This window comes from Gallinula chloropus, assembly GCF_964237585.1.
Source record: "Gallinula chloropus genome assembly, chromosome: Z".
In the NCBI taxonomy this organism is placed as follows: Eukaryota; Metazoa; Chordata; class Aves; order Gruiformes; family Rallidae; genus Gallinula; species Gallinula chloropus.
Genome location: NC_140089.1, coordinates 5,270,159 through 5,284,860, shown reverse-complemented (window position 1 = coordinate 5,284,860; position 14,702 = coordinate 5,270,159). Strand labels below are relative to the sequence as shown.

At 47.7% G+C, this 14,702-nt stretch overlaps 1 protein-coding gene across 1 annotated transcript in view; it reads left to right on the top strand.

Moving 5' to 3' along the window:
• The first annotated feature begins 2,020 nt into the window (after positions 1–2,020).
• RASA1 (RAS p21 protein activator 1) overlaps positions 2,021–14,702 on the top strand; it is a 65,516-nt gene continuing 52,834 nt past the window's right edge. Inside the window, exon 1 of the mRNA XM_084278838.1 lies at positions 2,021–2,545. Within this exon, the coding sequence (XP_084134964.1) occupies positions 2,079–2,545 (467 nt within the window). The 5' untranslated portion in view covers positions 2,021–2,078. The remainder of the gene's footprint in view (positions 2,546–14,702) is intronic.

Here is a 14,702-nt window from a genome sequence, read left to right as displayed (position 1 = left end):
ATAAGTCTCCTGAAGCAGCACTGTGGCCACATTACCCCACCCTGCAGGAAACCCTTATTGCAGCTGTGCTTCCAGTCCCCACACACACGCTGCTGCTCTGGAAGGCAATGAGAAAAGCCTGTCTCATATAGGGAATCTTATAAATATTTACACTGCATTTCTATATTTAGGCATATCACTTCTACAACAGCAAGAAGCCTGTGCTAAAATAATTTTACTTAGGAAATCTGTCAGGGAAAGCAAATGGCAGTAAATAGAAACCCACAGAGACAGCAGGCTACGACGCTATTTAAAAATTACATTTATAACACTGAACCACAGTAATGCAAAAAAAAGGAGTTGTAAGAGAACGCTGTTAAGACTGCAATTTCTCAAACAGAAAAACAGTGAGTTAGGAACAGGTCACAACGTTGTAAACCGAGTGCTGGAGCTGGGCTGCTCCTCTGGCTGACGCTGGGCACGAAGCCAGCATGATCCTCCTCGCGCTAGTGGTGTACCTAAAAGCAAGTTCTGCTTTTAGAAGGCAAGATATGAAACTCCAACAGATAAAAAGGGGTTGGCTGGAGAGCCGTGGAAGTGGGAGTAAATAGTTTGTTTTAGTGGCCTCAGGAAAAATTCACTTAATACTTTTGGGTAATGAGAAAGCTTTGAAAACCTGAATGTTTAGATGCCTTCTGAGAACTCTTGAGAGACCTGCAAGTGTCAACGTGCTGCTATTTGTCAGCTCTTTTAACAGCGGGGAGGGGGGGGGGGAGTAAAATCAAAAGGTTATGTTACCAAGTAATATTAGTAATTGGCGCTATGTTGCCTCGTAGTGTTTGTCACACAATGTCTTCTTGAACTCAAGAGTCAGGGACACGGGAGGTGAATGCGATGTGCCAAGCGAAACCCCTGGAGTTCGCTGAATGAAGAAGGCAGGTTTTTGGGGTGTGTGCTTCCCGGCTTGAGCAACAAAGGAAAAAAAAAAAAAGAAAAGGAAAAATCCCCCCAAAACACGATTTCAGGCAAGTGGAAATACCTTTCCAGTAGCCACAGAGTCACACCCCTCACAGAATAAACAGCACCTTGTAGGCTCTGGGATCGCTTTTTAAATTTTTAATGCTTTTTCTGTGTAATAATGTGTGTGAAGGGTCCTTTTCCAGCCAGTTTCTCCAGGAAAACCAACTCCAGCCCGCAGCCTGGCCACCCCGCGCGAAGGCAGCCAGGCCCTACGGCGGGGGTCTCCCCCGCGGCCGGCGGGTTTCTGCCCACGGGACCTAGGCCGGGTCGGCGGGACTTGCGTGACCGCCCGCACCGCAACCCGGCAGCTGGAGCCGGCGGCCGGAGGAGCGCTGCCCGCAGCCTCTCCGCCCGAACCCCGCCTGAAGCACTGCGCCCAGCCCGCCCTCGGAACGTCTGCTTCAGCCTCGGGCCGGCCGAACCACCGAGGAGGAGGCGGCGGCACCGCCACAACCCGCACACCCCTCCTCGCAGCTGGGCTCCCCACCGACACAGCACCTGCCGCCAGGCAGGCACTTGGGCCATTTTTATTTGCCTTTCCCAGAAAGAGGGGGGGTGCGAGGGGACACTCCTTGCCCGCGCCCGCCCTCACCCGCGCACGCGTGGGCCGGAGCGTGTGAGAGACCGAGCGCCCGTCCCTGTGTGTGTGTGTGAGGGGAAGGAGGGGGGAGCGCGGCGGGGGGGGGGGGGGGTGCGGCGCGGTGCGCAGGCGCGGTGCGGCGCGGCCCGTCTCGCACCCGCGCGCTCCCGGGCCGGCTGGAGGGAGGCGGGGTGAGAACGCGGGGCCGCGGCTGCCGCTCCTCTGGCGGCCGCCGGGGGCTGAGACAGCCGCGCCGGGGCCCTGCGGAGCTGCCCTTGCGCGCACAGCCCCCGCCCAGCCGGGTATTGTTCGCAGCCCGTCTCCGCCGGGGAAGTTTTGCCCTCGTCCCGGCTCCGCTCCCCGCCGGGGCGGGGCGGGGCGAGGGTGGGCCCGGGCCCCTTTGTCGCCACCTCCCCGGCGTGCGGTGGCGGCCGGCGGAGGGGGGCCGGACCGGGGGCGGCCGGGGGGCTGGGGGGGGGTGGGGGGGGCGAGGCTCATCATGATGGCGGCCGAGGCCGGGGGTGAGGAGGGCGGCTCGGTTACCACAGCCGGGACGGCGGGAGCTGCCGGCGGTGTAGATTCGGGACAGTACCCCGCCGTGTGCCGGAGCAAGGGGCCGGGGCCGCAGGTTCCTTTCCCGGCCGGCTCCGGAGGCGGTGGCGGCGGTAGCAGCCCGGGCGCCGGCCCCCCGGGCGGCCCGGCTTTGTGTTCGGTGCTGGAGCTCCTGGAGCTGGGCGCGGGGCCTGCCCCTCCGGCGGCGGGCTGCGCCGCCACGGCAGCCGGCTCGGAGCAGACACTGGAGGCGGCCCGGGCGACCGATCCCAGTGCGGCCGCCTTCCCTCCGCTGCCGCCACCGCCCCCCTTAGCTGGGGGCTTGGGGACCGTGGACGAAGGCGACTCGCTGGACGGGCCGGAGTACGAAGAGGAGGAGGTGGCCATCCCGCTCAACGCGCCCCCCACCAACCAGTGAGTAGCCGCCACGCCCGGCCGCTTCTTCCCCCCCACCACCCCCCGCAAACTCTCTCTTTCCCCCTCCCCACCGCCCCCCGCGGGCTGCCCGGGATCCCGGGGACGGGGGGGGGGGGGGCGGTGTGGGTCGTGCTGCCGGGCCTCCGCCTTTGCCCGGTGTGAAGCGTGTGTCAGGCTCCCGTGTAAATCCCGAAGAAGTTTTACACCCCCCCCTCCCCCCGCCCCACCCCCTTCTCCCGGTTCCGCTCCACCGCGAAGGCTGCTCCGCCGGGAGAGAGCCCCGGGACGGGTGTCCCGCTGCGGGCAGAACCCCTCCGCCCGGCCCGGAGGCTGCTGCTCAGCGAAGGGTACGGCCCGGCCTTGCGCCGCGGGTGAAGGGCGAGCAGCAGCGGTGGTGAGGGGGACGTGGAGCTGCCCTTCGCTGTGGAGGTGTGACTCCGGTACCGGCCGGGCTCGGCTCCTGCAAGAAGGGCGCTCGGATCGAGCCCAGTTTAGGGTGGTTTTTTTTGTTGTTTTTTTTTTTTTTTTTTTTGCAAGTTTTCGTCGTAGCGATACTGCCGGCTGCCAGGAAGAGAGTGAGCTATTCCGGTTGTGGTTTAACTACCTGTTGGGGAGACTTTTCCAATCTCCGGTAGCGCCATAGTCTCTCTCAGAAGAGTCGTAAACACCTCCTTTTTTGCTTTCCTTTTTAAACAGAAGCTAACAAAAGTGCTACCTCTGCCATTAAATAATCCGTGCGCCGTGTCATCGTTTTTGAATTACATTGCTTTCTGCTAAAAAAGAAGAAGAAAAGTAGTATCTAGCTTTTATGGTTTCATACACAAACATACAGCCAAGAGTACTGCGCACGTGTTTGGTCTTTCCTTACTGTAGGCAGTCTCGAAACGTGGATTCAAAATAAACTCTTCATTCTGTGTTTTGAGCTGTTCGCAGAGAAGCTGCCTTTGCAAGTTACGCCTGACTGCTTTGCTGCAGTTCGGGATGGAGTTGTTTTTAAGTAGGTTATGTTTGGAGAGAGGAGGCTGTGGAGAAAAGAGGCTGTTAACCTGCACTTGGGCTTTATTGCACTTCTCCATCCTTCGGGTTAATCGGGACTCCTGCAGTGCTGGTGAGAGAAAGGTTTCTGCACTAAAGGCACACCGTTTCTGCGTTTATGTTACGTGAAGTATAAGATCAGATAATGTTATATAGAGTTCATGTAATTAGTAAGTGCTTTAAACACAACCTTTGGATTTAACTGCAGAAAGTCTTGCAGGTTTACGTAAAGCGCTTGCAAGGCTTGTATTGGGAACAGAAAATAGCCCTCGAGCAGGTGCCTTGCTCTCCCCAAAATGAATTTCTTCAAAGGCTTAAATTGCTTTCATCAGTACGTAGAAATACCTTGTTCCTGAAGTTGCAGTGAGTTTAGTTGATCATTTCGGGTTTTGAGGTACAGAGTGGCAGATGTATTCAAGATACAGGTCAGAAAGTTAATCTGAAAACCCATCTGAATTGGGGTTCTTCTAACCCTGCTGTCAGACAGTTAACTTGCACACCATTTCAGGTACTTCCCAGCTTTCAGGAGCTATTGCAGTCATAAGAAGTCCTCCTTTATTGTAACTTTATAGGATTTCTTTTAAATTAATCTCTCGAACCCTGACAGGCTTCCCAGTAAACTTTTATTGTTTTACTTTCTGGACTTTTTGTGGAAGTTTGTAAACACAAAGGCCTTGCTTTGTGAAGATAGTGTTTGAATACTGTTAAACTTGTAGACTTCCCCAATAAACTAGAAGTAGGATCAGGCAGATTTGATGAAGGATGAGGAGGGAAATAGAAACACTTAAGGGCAAAGTTACTTCTTCAGTCTTGTGTGCCAAGCTTGTGATATACAGAATTCTGGTTTTCTCTCTGAAAGATCAGACTGCTTCTGTTAGACCTGGCTAAGTTCCTCAGAGAGCTGAGGGAAGCCAAAAAGCAAGGGCTCTTAGAAATACTTTCAGAAAGGGGGGTAACTACTGTTGAATTTTGTAATTACTTCTAAATAATTTGTTGAAACATTTACAATTCTGAGAGGATTCTGCAGTAGAAATGCTGTCCTGCAAGTCATGTGCAAGCATGATGGTTGACTTGCGTGAAAGAGGATGTTAGATTTCTGACAAGGAGGACATGCAAGGAGAGGACTGCAGAGGCCCTGGTTTTGTTTTGGTCAGCAAGTCTGCGTATTTTATTCAGACAAAGTTTTTGCAGGACCGGGGCGTAGCTCGATTAGGTGAATGTACTTTTCTTGCAGATTCTGTGATACAGAAACACCCAATAGAGAAAAATACATTTTAAAAAATTCGATTCAGAAGTTCGTACCTGTATATGCTTGACCTTTTTCTGTATAATTTTATTTTGTTGTGTGACTCTTCTGTTAAAAAGTTTAAGTTGGACGATTAAAATAATTTTCCCCTTTCATTCATTTCTTACCTATTTTTTATACAGCATCAGCTTTTTCCATTTTTCCTCAGTTAAGTCATTTGAATTGACCATATGTTGATAGTAAATTGTATCCTTTCAGCCCTGCTGTTTTATTTTGGAAGTACCCTTTCTTTGTAGTCATACCATCTGCTTCTGCAGAGCTGAACTCTTGATTTATTACCGAAAACAAAGATCAATATTATCTATCATCTTACATAAGGGAAGGTCCAGTGTAAGTCTTTGAGAGCAGTAATTGATCTTACCATTTAAAGTTGGATTAAATTTCTCCGGTTGAATGTGATTACAAAATGCTGTTCCATTTGTTTAAATATGACTGCCAGCTCCACCCTTTCCCACTTCCTCCTCATTCATTCAGTTTTTATAGGAGGCATGCAGGGTTGGCTCGATGGATAATTCCACAGCTCTGTCAGATGGTTTTGTTTCTTTGTCACAGTGGCTGACAATATATGACGTATACATCAGCAGATTGAGAGTGCTCTTCAGTCCTGGCCTGGCTTTATGAGATTCAAAATTACTGTTTTCCTACATGAGGATGAAAATGCATTGATTTCTTTCATGATGGTTACTACTCAGAAGGCTTCTTTCCCTTCCCACGAACACGCATCACGTTTCAGCGTTTGCCAAATGGTTGGTTACTGACTTGAAACAAAAATATCTGGTAGAAGTTGCTTCTGGTGTTTCCAAGTTCATGCTCCAATTTTAGATTAGACTTCTAAGTTTAAAGTTAAATAAGGCTTTCTGTATAAAATTAGACACAACTTGTAGCACTTTTGAGTCTCCTAACTTGTCTCTGCAAGTTAAAAATAAAGTAAAACACACACGAAGCAACCAAAATCTGAGTTCCCAGTTTGCAGGTGTTAGGCCATAAAGGTGTTACAAACCAAATGTTGTTTTTAAATATGAATAAGTTTTAAAATATGGTATAGCTGACAGTCTTGACTTTCACAGCAACTAACCTGAAGGGATGGGAAATGAAGCAGATGCAAGTTCTGCACTTCCCATCAGGATGCTGTAAATATAGTTTGCTCAGAGTAGTCAGGATGTATTTGTCTTAGCTAGCAAGCACCTAATGCACTTAATTTCCTCTTTTCCATGTACCTAAGGAAAAGGAGAATATGACTTCTCTTAGTCTGTTTTCTTTAATTTTCTAGCAGTGGGTGGAGAGTGACAGCATGTAACAAGTTCTCTTTATTCACAAACTCGAAATCCACAAGTAGGGCTGATTTTTATCACCTTTGATCCTGTGTGAAGCCGACGTAAGGCTTGCCTGTGCAGTGTGTGTGTGTGTCTCTTCATTTTTCTGGAGAACAGCAGCAGATGTTTACGTTGCAGCTTAGGTGGGAGTCACTGGGTGCTAAGGAATGAAGCGGGCAGCTCTGTTTTGGTCATTTCTTTTCCCACTTCACTTTCTACTCCATTTGCAAAGTTTGCTGACAGAAGCTGAAATAGGGTGAGGAAGTGCTGTCAGATTTAATGACTGAATGCTGTTTTATTTGGTTGTAAACCAGCGGCGTTTGGAATAGTTGGGCTATTTATGCATTTGATTAAAAATCTTAAGCTTAAAAAAAAAATAACATTTTAGATCCTAGTGCTGCATTAAGGTGGCAGAAACAGTTCCAGTATGTTCCAGCAAGTCCTGCGTTGTCATCCAGTGTTTTTTGGAGCAGTGGTTATCAGTTTGAAATGGAAATCGATTGAAATCAAATGCTATCAGCTGTGCAAAATGAAATAGGCTGTCAAAATACCGTCTGGCTAAAACAGCTCCTGCCCAGAGCGGATGTATTTTTACAGTCGCTGTTGGTGCCTGTTGAGGCAGCATAAGTGAGAAGAAGAGCTGAAGATAGAGAGATAAAGAGAGAAATATTAAATAAGCACGGATTGCATGAAAGAAGAACATTTTCTTTCTGCCTGAACCTAGTGTGAAGTTCAGGCAGAACTAGCTTGTTTCCAAGCATGGGTGTCAAAGGTGTCAACTCCAGCTTTCCACAGCATTTGTTTGTTCCAGTAACTCATGAAAAGAAATATTTTCCAAAATAATGGTTGAAGGCCCTTTTCCATACTGGTGAATGAATCCAAAAGCTGAGGGGAAATAATACCAGCATGTTCAGCTAAGTTGTGTATATAAATAAATACTCTAAGATGTTTCTGTTCTGCTTAGCAGTTGAAGTGGTCAGTAGTTAGAAGTAGTATTTTGTGTTGTTGTTAGATATTGAATTTCTTTATTAATTCCTGTTCTCCTATGAAGGTAAATACCTTACTTTTAGAACAGTTGATGGGTAGTGTACTGATTTGGCCACTTTAAAACCAGACTTGAATGTAAATGTGGTTTTAGTGCTGGCCGAATGTGTAGCATTTGAAGTGCTGCCTGCAATGAGTGGTTAAAAGCAGCAGAGCAAAATTGTGCCTAACCATATATAGGAAGTCAAGCAGTAAATAAACTGAGTGTGTAAGATGTGTATATAAATGGACGCTTCACATGAAGAAAACCAGAAGTAGAACTGCATTTAATGCCAGAAAAAGTTGGAGGAGGATTTTTTCAGTAGTTTAGTCAATATTTCTAGTTAACATCAGATGATGTCATTTGTTTAAACAGTGAGTAGAGTCTCTTGACCTTGCACTTTATCTAGTTTTTATTTTGTGTCGTACATTTGACTCCCAGGGCTTCAGTGTGGGACTTAAGCACTTCATCTACTGGCCTGTCCTAGTTAGAAGTATAATCACCTTTTCTTGTCTTAATGTTTTGTGGCTGGGCAGTGGGGAGGAACACAGCACCCATGGTGGGGCGGGGCATGGTTCTCTTCTACATAGTACCCCATCTTTTGTGTTAGCCATAAATAAATCTCAAATGAAACAAATCAAACCTTGGTATTTGTCTCACTAGTAGCCCCAGTAGGAGGGAGGAGAAGGCATCTTGTTTTAAAATCGTCTTTTTGCTGCACAGTGGCATTGCAGTGAAATGATTCCGTGTCCCTTGGAAGTGTGGTCAGCACCAGTAAAATCTTACCAAAGCTTGACAAGTTTTATATACTTGTCCAGTTTTATATGTTCTTATAAAAGGCTGCAGGCAGTCTTTAGCATTTTTTTTTTTTTGAATGGTTATGTAACATGTCTGTTTTATCACTGGAGCAGAAGAGATTTCTATTCTGACATGAGTCCGGTTTTGTGTTGTGTGTTGAAGGTGATGGGTAGTACGTAGCCTGGATTTATGGGGGGAAATTGTACTTACCCAACCTAACAGCCTTCTACAATGAGGTGTTTGACTTGGGGAAAAGTAGAGAGAGTTCAACTCCTTTTTAGTAAGGCTTTTGAGACAATCTCCCACATCCTCCTCATAGATAGACAGACAATGTACAGGGTAGATAAACGGAACAGTCAAGAGGATTGGAAACCAGCTGAAGGGCTGTGCCCGGAGAGTGGGGGATCAGGAGCACAAAGTCCTGGCAGAGGCAAGTCACTGGTGGTGTTCCACAGGGACTACTCAGGGACCAGTATTCTTTAACATTTTGATTAATGACATGGATACTTGGACAGACTGCACCTTTAGCAAGGTTGTAGTCCTTGTATTCGAGAGGGGTGGCTGAAACTGTAGGCGGGTATGTTGTCATCCCGACTAAACTAGACAGGCTTGAGAATTGGACTGCAAGGGATCTTGTGAAGTTCAGCAAAGGAAATGCAAGGCTCAGGCACCCGGGAGGAATAATCCAAAGCATGTTCTGGGTGCCAACCAGCTGCAAAGCAGCTTTGAGGACAAAGATGTGGGTGTACTCTTGGATAGAGCCAGCAGTGCACCCCTGTGGCAACAAAGGAGGGGGGTGTATCCTGGACTGCACTTGGAGGAGCGTTGCCAGCTGCTTGAGGAAGGTGATCTTTCCTCTCTGCTCAGCACTGCTGAGACAGATCTGGGTTGTTATGTTCAGTGCTGAACTCTCCAGAAGAGCCGCATGGACTTAATGAAGCAGGCCCTAGTGCATGGCCACCAAGATGATCATAGAATGTTGAAAGGGACCTCAAAGCCCATGCAGTCCCACCCCACTGCCGTGGGCAGGGACATCTTTCACTAGGCCAGGTTGCCCAAAGCCCCAGCCAGCCTGGTCTTGAACTCTGCTAGGGATCCAGGAGCAGCCACAGGTTCTCTGGGCAACCTTTTGTCAGGGCCTCACCACCCTCAAAGGGAAGAAATCCTTCCTAATATCTAATCAGAATCTATCACCTTTTTAGTTTAAGCCCATTATCCCTTGTCCTATCACTATACTCCCTGATAAACAGTCCGTCTTCAGCTGTCCTGTAGCCCCTTCTGAAAGGCTGCTGTAAGATCTTCCTGGAGCCTTCTCTTCTCCAGGCTGAACAAGCCCTGGCTCTGCCAACCTGTATTAAGACAGGCAGAGGTGCTCCAGCCCTCTGATGACCTTCATGCCTCTCATCCGGACTTATTTCCAACACCTTGATGTCTTTCTTGTACTGAGGATCCCAGAGGTGGACACAGCACTGCAGGTGGGGTCTCACAAGAGCAGAATAGGGGGACAGAATCCCCTCCCTCGACCTGCTGGTCACACTGCTTCTGGTGCCGCCCAGGACACATTTGGCTTTCTGGGCTGCAAGCACATGCTGTTTCACATTAAATATCTCATGAGCCACATCCTCCTCTTTACAACTACTCTCAATCCATTCTCCAGCCAGCCTGTACTCGTGGTTGGGATTGACATGAACCACTGTGGAATAACTACAGAGCGTAACTTAGAAATTAAAACTTAGGTTCACGTTTTAGAGAAAGGTTCAGCGTTATGGGAAACATTCCAGGGTGATGAGCAGCTGATATGCTAAGCATCCTTTTCGGAACAAGTCCCTAAACATCCTTTTCGCAATAAGCTCCAAGGCAATCTTGGAGGCTGGTAACGTCACTGATGTTCTAACCCTGAGATAGCTGCACAGACCCTGAGTCAATGGTCGGTCATGTTTTGACAAAACAGTGTCCTTTTGATGAATTCTGCCATTGTAACATTTTACACCAATCGAAACAAAGATGTGTGTGACGAGAGCCACTCCAGCTCCACCTCGAAAGTAAAAAAGTAGTATAAAAGTAGCCCAAAACCAGAGGCATGTCAGAGAAGGTACCGCTCCGAAGGGAAGATACTGTTGCATACTGTTCTGACTTCCACAATCAGTCGAAGGGCTGAGCCTCTTTTCTCTACAATCTGGACGCCTTTGGGTAAGAATCTAACCCTTTGTTATGCCAGGTGCTTGCTTCCCCGGGAGACTATAAATCTCTGTAGAGTCGCTGTATATCTTTTAAGGCATTAGCAGTTAAGACCCTGTAAGATATTTACAAGTGTTTTGCAGACAATGAATTTATCACCAGCAACCCAAGGAATCTGTGTCTGTTGCTTGAATAAACTACAGCTGTCATTGACTGCAACCAAACTCTTTTAAGGGTGACTAGACTGAGGGTGTATTTTGTTAGTTGTGAATCTGTAACCATGATAGTTCAGTGCACTGAATGTGACTGCACTGATAACTATTAAATTGGGCATCACTACCCTTAATGTAACAGTGATACTCAGGACCTTGCATGTGACCTTGTTGAACTTCATGCAGTTCAACATGAGCCCAACTCTCCAGCCTGCCAAGGTCCCTCTGGATAACATCCCTTCCCCACAGCGTGTCGACCTCACCACGCAGCTCAGTGTGGTCCGCAGACTTGCTGAGGGTGCACTCCATAGTGAAGGGACCAGATCAGCTGTGAGATGAGGAGAGACTGGGAGAGCTGAGAGTGTTCAGCCTGAACAGGACCAGGCTTGGGTGGGTATTACCAATGCACATGAATACCTTGTGGGAGGGAATGAAGATGAGGGAGCCAGACTGACCTCAGTGGTGCTGAGTGACAGGCCAAGAGGAAATGAAAGCTAATTAAAAATATTGAAAATACATCTGAATATAAAAAAGCACCTTATTGTGTGAATGGTTGAACAGTCTCCATTATTGGAGATGTTTATTTCCAGAGTGAACATGGCCCTCAGCAATCAGCTGTAGCTGAGCTTGCTTCCCTAGGGTGGGGTTGGTGGTGTTGGACTAGATGCCCAGCAGTCACTTTCAAGTTGAGCGATTCTGTATATCTATAAATACACTGTTTATAATTGAGGATCAGTGTTACAGGACCTATTTGGTGAAAACTGTTTCTGGAAGTAGACAGGAATCACGTCAGTGGCAGTAGCTGATAAGGAAGACTTATCAGCGGATGAGGCCCTACGTAGACAGAAAGGAGCAGCCTCACATTCACAAGCCTGGGTCCTCATTGGGGACTTCAAGCACCCTGATACCTGTTTGAGGGACAGCACAGCAGGGCACAAGCAACCCTGGAAGTTCCTGCAATGCAGTGATGCTGACTTCCTCCTCTAGATGATAGAGGAGCTGACAAGGAGAGGTCTGTGCTGGACCTTGTTCTCACCAAGTGCAGCCTTGTCTGCAGTCACTGTGAAATGGTGGAGTTCAAGCTCCTGCCCTGGACTTCAGGAGAGCAGACTTTGGCCTCTTCAGGGACCTGCTCAGCAGTGTTCAAAGGTACTACCTGGTAGAGGACAAAGCCCTGGAGGGAAGAGCTGTCCTTCAGGGACCTGCTCAGCAGTGTTCAAAGGTACTACCTGGTAGAGGACAAAGCCCTGGAGGGAAGAGCTGCCCAAGATAGCTGGCTAGTATTCAGGGATCACCTCCTCCAAGTTCAGGACCAATGCATCCCAACAAAATAATCAAAGAAGGTACCTGGAGGCCTGAATGGATGAACAGGGAGCTCCTGGGCAAACTCAAATACAAAAAGGGAAATCTACAGGGGTTGGCAGAAAGGACAGGTAGCCTGGGAGGAATGCAGAGAAACTGAGCAGCCAAGGATTATGTTAGGAATGCTAAGGCCTTGGTAGAATTAAAATTGGCCAGGAATGTCAAGGACAACAGGAAGAGCTTCTATAGATTCATCAGTGATAAGAGGAAGTCAAGGGATAATGTGGGCCCCCTCCAGAATGGAACAGGAGACCTGATTACCCAGGATATGGAGAGAACTGAAGTACTCAATGAATTTTTTGCCTTAGTTCTCACCAGCAATGGTAAAGTCGCACTGCCAGGTCACACAAGGCAAGGGCAGGGACTGGGAGGATGAATAACCACACACTGGAGGAAAAGATCAGGGTTGAGACCATCTAAGGAACCTGAAGGTGCACAAGTACATGGGTGGGACCTGATGAGATGGGACCATGGGTCCTGAGGGAACTGGTGGGAGAAGTGGTTCAGCCACTCTCCATCATATGTGAGAAGTGGCAGTGGGGTGAAGTTCTCCCTGACAGAAAAGGGGAAACACAACCCCCATTCTTAAAATGGGAAGAAAGGAAGACCTGAACTACAGGTGGGTTAGTCTCACCCCTGTGCCTAGAAAGATCATGGGGCAGATCCTTCTGGAAATGTAAGGAGGTGACTGGTAACAGCTAACATGGCTTCATTAAGGGCAAAGGATGCCTAACAAATTTGGTGTCATTCTGCAGTGGGGTTAGAATTGGTGGATAAGGGAAGAGTGACAGACATCATCTTCTGAGACTTGAGCAAAATATTCAACACTGTCATGCATTACTTCCTTGTCTCTAAATTAGGCATGTATTTGGTGGATGGCCCACTTGGAGAAGGCATTGGCTGGAGAGTCACACTCATAAAGTTGTGATCAACAGCTCAGTGTCCAAGTGGAGACCAATGAGTTCTGTTCCTCAGGGGTTGGTATTGGGACGGGCATTATTCAGTGTCTTTGTCGGTGACATGAACAGTGGGATCAAGTGCACCCTCAGCAAATTTGCCAGTGACACTGAGCTGTGTGGTGAGGTCTACATGCTGGGAAACCTTCCAGACGGACCTTGGCAAGCAGGAGAGATGGGCCCATGGGAACTACATGAAGTTCAGCAGGGCCAAGTGCAAGGTTCTGAACACGGGTCAGGTCAATTCTAAGCATAAGTACAGACTGGCTGGGAATGGGTTGGGAGCAGCCCTGAGGAGAAGGAGGTGGGGGTGTTGGTTCATGAGAAATTTGATGTGAATCAACAATGTGTGCTTGCAGCCCAGAAAGCCAACTATGTCCTAGGCTGCATCAAGAACAGTGTGGCCAGCAGGTTGAGGGAGGTAATTCTGCCCCTCTACTCTGCTCTGATGAGACCCCACCTGGAGTGGTGTGTCCAGGTGTGGGGTCCTCAGTACAAGAAAAACATCAAGATCTTGGAGTTAAATCCAGATGAGAGCCATGAAGGTCATCAGAGGGCTGGAGCACCTCTGCCTGTTCATATAGATTGAGAGAGTTGGGGCTTGTTCAGCCTGGAGAAGAGTAAAGCTCTGAGGAGATCTTAGAGGAGACTTCCAGTACCTGAATGGGCTCCAGGAAAGCTGGAGAAGGACTGGTTACAGGTGCAAGGAGAGATGGGACAAGGGAGAATTGCCTGAAGCTGAAGGAGGGGAGATTTAGATGAGATATTGGAAAGAAACTTCCCTGTGAGGTTGGTGTGGAACTGGAACAGGTTGGTGAGAGGGGTTGTGGAAGTTCCATCCCAGGCAGTGTTATGGCCAGGCTGGCTGGGGCTTTGGGCAACCTGGCCTGGTGAAGGGTGTCTCTGGCCATGGCCGGGGGTGGTGGGACTGTGTAGGCTTTGAGGTTCCTTCCAACCCAAACCAGTTTGGGATTCTGTGATCTAGCTTTAGTTAACGTTTGATAAGCAGCTGAGGAATTGTAATTCTGGGTTGATTTGTGTAAGAAGTTTTTTAAGGTTTTGGGGTTCATTTTTGTTATCTGTGATTTATTCCTTGGGTTCTGTATGGTAGCTTTATAGATTATATTGTCTTTTTCTGTAGATAAAATTTAAAAGCAAACATAATTTAATCAATTTCTCTTTCGTATTGCCATCTGTAACACTGGTGATGTCAGAAGAGTAAAGCTTGGATACTGGCTTAATCCAGAAGACTAAGGAATTGCTTGCATTATCTTGTTCCAACCACCCCTTTTCCCCATATTTTTCCTTACATAGATTTTTGTGCTCTTTAAGCTTTGTTCTTTCTACTCCTTGGCGTAGAAGGGATGCTAGAGAAGTGGCTTTCTTCTTCCAAAAGCGGTATGTAATCCATCTTCTGCAATAATCTTACTTTTCTATGTTGAAGCCTAGATTTAGCTCTTAATTGTACTCACAGGAATTTTATGTCAATCTATTGGATTTGTTGTATATGAACTGTACTCTCTGGGTTATATTCCCGCACTGTTGTTCCTAGCACACATAGGAAGTATTGGATATCTTTTAATTTAGGTGTTGTATTTAACTTTTAGTCAGGGTTTTCTCATTGTAGAAACATTTATACATCCATGGGCGTGATGCACCTCTCTAGGGAGGCGTTCCAGCTTGCAAGAGGAGGTGAGAGTGGAGAACAAAACATAAACCTGTGCTTGGTTAGAGAGGGTGAGGTGCAAGGAGGAGGAATGTTAACGAGCTTCCATACATTTAGTAAAGTTAATGGCAGACAAGATTAACAGCATCTTAGAAATTCCTTAATCACTGCCAAATAGTATCAGTCGATTTGTATTCAAGTATTAACATTGTTTCTGTAGTAGTTACTTTTCGGTCAAAGAGAGGAGAAAAGCAAGCATGTTTCTGACCTGAGGGCTCAAGGGGGAAGCTTATTGCTAAAAACC